This window comes from Cyprinodon tularosa, unplaced genomic scaffold (genome assembly GCF_016077235.1).
Source record: "Cyprinodon tularosa strain WSP-4 unplaced genomic scaffold, ASM1607723v1 ctg120, whole genome shotgun sequence".
In the NCBI taxonomy this organism is placed as follows: Eukaryota; Metazoa; Chordata; class Actinopteri; order Cyprinodontiformes; family Cyprinodontidae; genus Cyprinodon; species Cyprinodon tularosa.
Window position 1 is genome coordinate 2,725,385 of NW_024038004.1, and position 9,674 is coordinate 2,735,058.

The 9,674-nt window shown below is 37.6% G+C and overlaps 1 protein-coding gene across 2 annotated transcripts; it reads right to left on the minus strand.

Annotated features, from left to right (window-relative positions):
- Nucleotides 1-182: 182 nt before the first annotated feature.
- Nucleotides 183-7,998, minus strand: d2hgdh (D-2-hydroxyglutarate dehydrogenase). 2 transcript variants are annotated; one of them, XM_038273500.1, is made up of 10 exons: nt 7,839-7,998; nt 7,218-7,551; nt 7,076-7,133; nt 6,177-6,316; nt 5,905-6,098; nt 5,648-5,816; nt 5,426-5,569; nt 2,249-2,391; nt 568-733; nt 227-489 (listed from the first exon to the last, which is right to left on the minus strand). In XM_038273500.1, the coding sequence occupies exons 2-10, from the start codon at nt 7,534-7,536 to the stop codon at nt 227-229; spliced, it is 1,596 nt and encodes a 531-aa protein (XP_038129428.1). In that variant the 5' UTR covers nt 7,537-7,551; nt 7,839-7,998. The 2 variants fall into 2 exon arrangements, with proteins under 2 accessions (XP_038129437.1, XP_038129428.1); XM_038273509.1 differs by lacking the exon at nt 7,839-7,998 and having other exon boundaries at nt 183-489; nt 7,218-7,536.
- Between the last annotated feature and the right edge of the window lie 1,676 nt (nt 7,999-9,674).

A 9,674-nucleotide genomic window follows, 5' to 3' on the forward strand; every position in this document is an offset into this window, starting at 1 on the left:
AGATTTATATTCAAACCACCCCCTCAATCTGAAGTCATTTTTCTTATCTTCCCTAAACTGAAGGGAGCACACGTATGCACCTTTATCTTATGTTGATCCATGCACTGGTGTATCATTATTGCCCTCTAGTGGATACATTAGGTTTACACTAAGATGCGTCAGGATGATTCACTTTTCAGAGCAACACGGATAAAGTCACTTTAACAACTTTGCAAAGATCTTAAAGTCACTTCAGATGGTCTGGTAAAGTCTTATACGGGTTCAGGATGCCTCTGGGGTCCAGCAACATCTTGATGTCACCCATTAGTTCTACAGCAGACCTTGATTTACTATAGTAGATATAATTTCTCTTTTTTAGGCCCAGTCCATGTTCGGCACTGATGCTGCCGTGAAACTTGGCCGTCCATTCGTAGACGAATGGCTCAATGGAGGCAAGCAGGGCTGGATCCTTAGCAGGGGAGGTGATGTTAAGGTGAAGGTTACCATCACCTATGAAAAGAGAGAGATAGAGGGTGAACGTAGGACAGAAGACCTCCCGACTGACTCGTCATCAATATGCAGTCTTACCTACGTGTCCGTATCCCACCACACTTCTGGCCCGGTTTCCCAGATGCTGCCTCATGTCTGTCACCAGCTGGTAGATCCGCTCCACCGGAAGGGAGATGTCGTACTTGTAGGTGAAGCCATCGTGAGTCAGCGCCTCTGTAACACGTTCACGCATTGACCACAGCGCCTGGAGCGGAGGAAATGGAAAGTCTGATCACGTCATTGGCATTCAGCTCTTGCAGTCTTGAAACTAATGTTCTGAAACAAGCAGCGGGAAACACAGCTGGGCTTTCATTATGAAAAAAAAAGAGGAACAAAGGCTTCCAAGAATATTTTTTTGGCAAAAATTCAATAGAGTACTGGAAAGGAGGACATAAGGAAGAGAAAACTAACAGGGAAGAAGGAAATGGAATAGAAATTTCTATTATTGTTCTATCATAGGAAAAATAAAGATTTTCCGGCAAGAAAGTAAACAGGTTTTCAAAACATTAAAAACAAAACTAATAAAATCTGTTGAAAACAGAAATCAACAATTGGAACAAACTATACGGTAAACCTAGTTCAAAATAATGAAATACAGTGCAACTACCAAAGGAAGTACTCCTATAAAATTAGGTCTAAAATACTATAAAAAGACAAGAAACTCAAAACATGCAGAGCTATGGTCGTGTTCGCAAGAACCATTCATAGAAAAAGAAAGAAAGTGAAAAATGTAAATACTAAAGCCAACAGCTGTTGGAAGAAAGGATCTGTGATGGTGCACCTTCATGCACCTAGCATGCTGTGCAGCAGAACTCCTGACATGCTCTTCAATTCAGCATATATATATATATATATATATATATATATATATATATATATATATATATATATATATATATATATATATATATATATATATATATATATATATATAATTAAACACTTTCCATGAAGTGCAGATGTTAAAGTTCCTTATTACAAAACAAGCAGCCAGTGACACGCTGAGCCTTCCTGTTATCTGCTCAAAGTCTCACTCTCATTTCCTTGCAGCTTATATGAGCAGCTGGCAGGTCTTGACAATTATTTGTCTAAAAACCTTACAGCTGCGTGCCTTCTAAGATGATTCAACATCTCACCGACACTGAAAATAGATGTTTGTGTTTTTCTTCAGTAACATCCACACCAATTCGGAAATTCTTAGTATGACTTTGGGGTTCTCCAGAAAAAAAAGCTAAATTAGGTTGTTAGCTTTAACCAGTTGATTTCTGTGTATCTAGTTAAAGAGGACCTGTGCCTTAAATTAAATATAAAGATTTGATTTTGAAGGATCAATAGAGTTATCAGAACCAAATATTTTCCAGCAGATCAAAGAAGTAATGAGATTGATGCTTTGAGGTTTTAATTAGGTAGTTTATTAAAGTGGTGTGGAGACTATTTTTAGGGTTTGGCTCAGAGTAGCGGTGCCACGTGGGTCTGACTCAGAATAAAACAGTGTCTGAGTCTGTTATGGTGAAAACAAAAGTCATCCACTGCAGGACTATAAGCGCCTGATGTGCTTTTTATAGCTTAGGGACACAAGAAGAGCTCAGTGACGCAAAAGAAATGTCCAGAGTCTGGATATATATCATTTTTCTTTTTTTTATTTGACATTTGGGTTAATGCACTTTTCTATAAAAGTCTTAAGATATGGAGTTTAAAAATTTGATCAACAAGAACATACCTTTATTTTTGAGTCCTCGGTTGCTATGGTACCATCAGTAACTAGAGACGATGTCATTGCTTCCTCTAAAAAGTTATGGAGCTTCTGTGAGTCGTGGTCCGAGTCCGATCCAGAGGTTTCTATGACGATGTAGAAAGGGCAATCTGCAGAAAAGAATAAAAAATGTCTTTGCGACGTCTTCTTAAAGAGTTAATACCTCTTTAACTTTTTCAGAAGCCACATGAAATCCTGCTCGACATGAATACAGGGGACACAGCAAAAATGTGGAATAGACTTCTCTAGCCTACTTAAAAAAGGAAAATGTTAAAAAATTGAAAACCTGACATTTTGACTTCTCGTTTTCAATTCTATATTAATATTTTTTATTACTTGTTTAGTTTAGTTTGTTTTAGTTATAGTTTTAATCTTTTATGCAGTATTACTAAAGTAATACTAAAGAACTATATAATAGAAATAAATTCCCATTTTGTGTATTGCAGCAACACAAAATGAACTGACTGCCATCTCTGCCATCTGCATATGTTACAGTGGAGAAAAAGCAAAAGCAGCAACCGGAAATAAGAGCTCAAAATAAACACAAACAAAGACACATCTTCTCTTAAAATTCAGTTTCAATTAGCTTTCTAAACTCTTACCACAGTTTTAAGTTGTTTTTTTTCTCTAGTTGTTCTTTTTTTAGTTTTACTTAATGATAACCTCTATATAAACCTGGGGTCTGTTTCACGGAGCAAGTTTAACAAATTCAGATTCAAATTCTCAACTCTAAATTGATCTAGCCTAAAGTCGGGAAATGAGTTTTCGGTTTCACAACGGCTGTTATCAATTAGTTCAATCAACTCCAAGTAGATCCACTCAGGGTTGAGCTTGTGTGTAACAAGATTTAACAATTTGACAAGTCACCAGGACTAAAGGAAGCGTGAATTTTACCCCACGGTTTAATAAAGACATGAAAAAAAAATGTTTTTAAATCAAAGAGTGTTAAAGAGACAGAGAAACAGTGCCACAGCTGCAAAGGAGAATACTGTTGCTCAAGTTAATGCTTAGGTTTGTATGTAATCCGCTATGACAGACTGGTTTTACATTTATTAAATGCACTCTTTCTCTGTCTGTTTCATTTGTAAATCACTAAAATAAGATCATTCCTGATCAAAATCACACTAGACTGAACTGTAATGTTTTTTTCTAAATTACATTTTTGCAGCAGAAACTGAATTTCAGAAAGTGAAAATCTAAATTATACTACTGTAGTAAGAATTAAAGTTAAAATATCTAGAAATGTTTACACATTTTAAGTGGCCGTTTTGATTCAATATGTTAATACAGGTGCTGGTCATAAAATTAGAATATCATGAAAAAGTAGATTGATTTCAGTAATTCCATTTAAAAAGTGAAACTTGTATATTATATTCATACATTACATACAAACTCATATATTTCAGATGTTTATTTTGTTTAATTTTGATGATTACAAATGACAACAAATGAAAATCTCAAATTCATCATATCAGAAAATTAGAATATTACTGAAGACCAATAAAAACAAAGGATTTATAGAAATGTTGGCCAACTGAAAAGTATGAACATGAAAAGTATGAGCATGTACAGCACTCAGTATTTAGTTGGGCCTCCTTTGGCCTGTATTACTGCAGCAATGCGGCGTGGCATGGAGTCGATCAGTCTGTGGCACTGCTCAGGTGTTATGATAGCCCAGGTTGCTCTAATAGTGGCTTTTAGCTCTTCTGAATTGTTGGGTCTGGTGTATTGCATCTTCTTCTTCACAATACCCCATAGATTTTCTATGGGGTTAAGGTCAGGAGAGTTTGCTGGCCAATTAAGAACAGGGATACCATGGTCCTTCAACCAGGTACTGGTAGCTTTGGCACTGTGTGCAGGTGCCAAGTCCTGTTGGAAAATGAAATCTGCATCTCCAAAAAGTTGGTCAGCTGCAGGAAGCATGAAGTGCTCTAAAACTTCCTGGTATGTGGCTGCGTTGACCCTGGACCTCAGAAAACACAATGGACCAACACCAGCAGATGACATGGCACCCCAAACCATCACTGACTGTGGAAACTTTACACTGGACTTCAAGCAACGTGGATGAAGTGCCTCTCTTCTTTTCCTCCAGACTCTGGGACCTTGATTTCCAAAGGAAATGCAAAATTTACTTTCATCAGAGAACATGACTTTGGGCCACTCACCAGCAGTCCAGTCCTGTTTCTCTTTAGCCCAGGCAAGACGCTTCTGACGCTGTCTGTGGTTCAAGAGTGGCTTGACACAAGGAATGCGACAGCAGAAACCCATGTCTTTCATACGTCTGTGTGTGGTGGTTCTTGAAGCACTCACTCCAGCTGCAGTCCACTCTTTGTGAATCTCCCCCACATTTTTGAAGGGGTTTTGTTTCACAATCCTCTCCAGGGTGCGGTTATCTCTCTTGCTTGTACACTTTTTTCGACCACATCTTTTCCTTCCCTTCGCCTCTCTATTAATGTGCTTGGACACTGAGCTCTGTGAACAGCCAGCCTCTTTAGCGATGACCTTTTGTGTCTTGCCCTCCTTGTGCAAGGTGTCGATGGTCGTCTTTTGGACAACTGTCAAGTCAGCAGTCTTTCCCATGATTGTGTAGCCTATAGAACTAGACTGAAAGACCATTTAAAGGCTTTTGCAGGTGGTTTGAGTTAATTAGCTGATTAGAGTGTGGCACCAGGGGCCATCAATTTTGAACCTTTTCACAATATTCTAATTTTCTGATATGATGAATTTGAGATTTTCATTTGTTGTCATTTGTAATCATCAAAATTAAACAAAATAAACATCTGAAATATATGAGTTTGTATGTAATGTATGAATATAATATACAAGTTTCACTTTTTAAATGGAATTACTGAAATCAATCTACTTTTTCATGATATTCTAATTTTATGACCAGCACCTGTATCTTTATTACATTTCTTCATAGTCAAAATAATACAAATGCTTACTAGTAACAATAGAAATATGGAGATATGAAATTAATTTCTGGACATCCAGAATGTTTATTCTAGATGTTTCATTTTGTTTGAAATGTTCATTTTGACAAGAATTTTTTTTTTTTTTCAGATATTAGGAATACATATTCATTAAAACTAATGCATATCAAAACGGCTTGTTATCCTATGTACTAAGGGCATGGGCACACACCAGAGATAGGATTGGCCAGCTTCAGGTGTGTGTTCAGCAGCCTCATGCATTCACTATCCAGGAACTCAAAAGCTGACAGAATTTCTCCCAGCATGCCTTTGGAGAGCCTAAAGGTTTTCAGCAGCTGGTCAAAGGTTTCACAGCCTATAAGAGAAAGCAGAAACACTCATTTCTCAGTCTAAAGTGTGGTTTGTTATGAAAGGAATATGTCGAAACTCCTACCAAGGAAAACAACATTAACAGATTTGGGCTTTTGAGGACAAAGGATGGAGATGGCAGTGATGACACCCAAAGTGCCCTCTGAACCAATGAACAGTTGTTTGAGGTCGTATCCCGTGTTATCCTTCCGCAACGTGGACAAACAGTCCAGGACTTGTCCGTCAGCCAGCACCTAAACAACACATGCAGAAAAAAAGGGGAAACTATGAGGCAGTCATGATGCTAAGTTAAACAGGCGCTGATTTAAATGATCCGCTTACAACTTCCAGGCCAAGCACGGTTCCGTGTAGGGAGCCATAGCGGAGCAGCCGCAGCCCACCCGCGTTAGTGGCCACATTGCCCCCAATATGACAGCTGCCCTTTGCTCCAAGATCCAGCGGCATCATGTAGTCTCTCTCCTCCAGGTAGAGGCTCAAGTTCTCCAACACACAACCTGCCTGACAGGTTAGAATACCTGAAGGAAGAAATATGAAAGTCGTTTTTCAGAGGACTTTATTTTAACTGGTATGTAGCTGGTTCAGGTTAGCCTTACCAGAGATGTTATCAAAGGAAAGTATGTTGTTCATGAGAGAGGTGGAGAGGATGATTTCATCATACACCGGCACGCTGCCACCAACCAGACCGGTATTACCTCCTTGAGGGTTCACAGCCAGGTTACGACTGTTACAGTAACTAAAGAGTGACAGCAAAACAAAATGAAAGGATGAAACTTCGACTCCATTCAAAGGGCTTTGAAAACAAATCTCTGCTAGAAAAGCGAAAAAAGATTGGGATTTTCAAAAAAGCTGTTTTGGCCCACACCTGTGGATACATCTGAATAGAACCCCTTCTAGGATTAGCGTTTCTTCGACATGCTTTATATGCTTTCATGGGTTGCATGACCAATAATGTAGAATGTTTTGTTTTTTTATTTTACTCAGGATTTGCTGTGGGCGATTTGGGTGCTTTTCTTATCAATTCTTTCCTTTTCCATTATGTCTGTGTAGGGGAACACGTTTTTTACCACTTGCACTATACCCTTTTTAATTTTATTGACTGATTAAGCAAACAGGAGATGTTAAAAAAAATGGGTTTTAGTCTACGTGAATCTGTTAGTATACTAATGTTTTAGTATTTATATTATGATTAAAATAGGCATAGATTAATAGGCTAATGAAGATTCCCAGTCATCCAGGTCATAGTCATTCCGTAAAAGTTCAAAAAATATCCACTGGACTTGTCCAGTGGATATTTTTTGAACTTTTATGGAACATAGATTAATAGCTTTTACAAATGAGGTAACTTCTGATGGCAGGTTGCACTGGGCTGTATTGGAGTTGTGCCGAGTATTATCCTCGTCTATCTAATAGAATCCCAATAAAACAAATTAAAGGTTATGTCTAGAAAGGGAAAAAATATGGATAAGATAAGCCTGGATGTTCACTGATGTACCTGAGAATTTTTGCCGCTTCCTGTGTTGTCTGAGGTCTCAGCAACACTTCACTTGAACCTGCATGAGTAAAACAAATGGAAGAATGAGATCTAAATAAGAATAAATAAAGTAGAACATGATGCCTGCAGCTCGGGGATTGACCTCTCACAGACTTCAGCCAGTCTTCATTACTGGACTGCAACAGGTCAGGGTCAGTGATGACCCTGCCTGGTAAAATCTCCCTGAATAAGGCCAGATCCTCCTCTGTTATCCTTGAGAAAGGTAATCTGTGTGGAGCTGCAGCAGGAGATGACCTGGATCCATCTGCTCCAACATGAAGCTTATGACTGAGGCTCACACTCTGTAGACAGGGGCCCCTGGCAAGAAACTGCATCTGGCTGTGTACAGGTGGGGGCTGTGATTTGGACAGGTGTCTCAGAGCTGTCCTCAGCATTGTTGTTCTCTGGAAAACTCCAAACATGACTAGATGACAGGTCTAGAGGGTGGAAAGAAAAACATGTGATTTTTGCTTTTTTTCCTCTCTATAACCAGTAGTCTGAGTAGGTTAGGTTAGCTCTGACAAAAAAAACATCTCAGCTAAATATTACAGTCTTAATCAGAAATGCAGACTTTGCCTTTAAACATTTTCATAAAGCATTTAACAAGCAGTTCGGCTAAGTAACACTTCTGGTCCCAAGCTTCCACTGCGATGCATTATAAACCAGAGTGTTTAATCACTGACCTGAATGACATTACACTGTTAAGAAAATAATAATAACCAACCGTAAGGTTTTCATCTAACTAACAGCATTTCCGCTCCCGTTCTGTACTTTTCCTTCATACTACTTTGTGATAAAGTTCAAGGACGGCTAAGTAATTTCAAGATTTCAGTTTGTTTACAACTAGCTTGCTAACAAAAACCGGAAGTTGTACCTGGTGCGAAGTTACGTAGCAACCAATCAGAAGGCTGCTTGCAGATTCAGCCAATAAGCGAGGCTTTTACTGTGATTCCGCGTCCAATGATAATGATACTTTTATATTTTATTGCTAATCTACTAAAAAACATTTTTGAGTTAACAAGGAGATGAAATAAATATATTTGCAATACAATGTTGGTTGTTAGATGAAATGTCACTATTATGTACCTCCTTATATAATTTTTAGCATGTTTATTGTATATCATATGTCTTTATTACACTCATCATGCTATATAATATGTAACATGATTATTTGCAAAAGTCTTTTTATGTATTCCCCAAGCAACCCTGTATGAAAAGTAAATTAACTTCTGAATGGCTGCTCCTCCCTCTGCAGCAACAATTGTCATTATGCATTTACTAACTAACTTATTTTTTTTATAATATTTTATTTTTCAATTTTCAGTAGAAATAGACAAAAACAACAACAATCAACAACAATCAGGCTCAGACATAAAAAAATAAAAAAATAAATAAAATAAATAAATAAATAAATAATAATAATATAATAATAATAATAATAATAATAATAATAAACGGTTACAACAGACAAATGAATGGAAAAATAACAAACCTGCCAGTCACAAATAAGCCGAATAGACACACTGTCTCAACCAAGTCCCAGGTAAATAGTCTGGTGAGGCTCTCACCTTGTTCTGGTCACATCCAGATGGTTCAGAAATGGATCCCAAATAGCTGAGAACTTTTCAAGTGAATTAGCTCTCGTAAACCGAAGTTTCTCCATTTGTATGACAGAGGTCATATCAGTCCTAACTAACTTATAATCAGTTGCCATAATCACTGTGAATGGATTCCAACAATGCTTATATCTCAATTAAATTAAGTAAGCCACTCCAGTTTCCTGATTGGATTTTTGCCAGAAGTAGACCTGCAGGTGAATTAATATTCTGTTCCAAACCCCAAGTATACATAAACTTTAGGTCAATATCTATTGCCTATTCTGCATTAGTATAACCAGAAAGAAAAATAAGTTTCATCAGTAACAGCAATAGCTGGAGATCATGCAACCTTTAAAATGGTTTGATGTTGGGATATTTATTCTGTTAAAGATAGGCTCTGTGTATGCACCCTGATGCTCCATCTTTCCAGTTATTTTTCCTGAAAAGCGATCACTCGGGACAAACTCTTTAAATAACACTTCATAACTTAAATGTATTAAATAACCAGGAGACATGACGACAGATTCTGATAGAAATTGTAATCTTACTCAGGTCAGAGAAATTGTTTAGAGTTTACAGAAGGCAGCTGCTCACCTCGGAGCTCACCTCTCAGGAAGTGGCCCTGATTAACAGTTAAAAAGGCATTTTATACATCTCCAGTCGGCCACATCATCATATTTTCATACACATTAGCAGATGATTAGACATCCATGGCTCCAGCCTTATCACAATATTACACTTTTTTCTTAGCTGAAGGACGCCACTCTCATTCCATTTCCAAATCTTTGCCATGTACAGAATGAAGATTATAACTGTATATCCAGATAGAGGAACTGTCCTAATAAGATTAAAACATCAGTTCTGATGCACAAAAGGCAGCCCATACCAGGGTGTAATAAACTCACACATCTTTAATGATAATTATCCTAACACTTCTCTGATCTGCTGTGTTAGTTTTACAT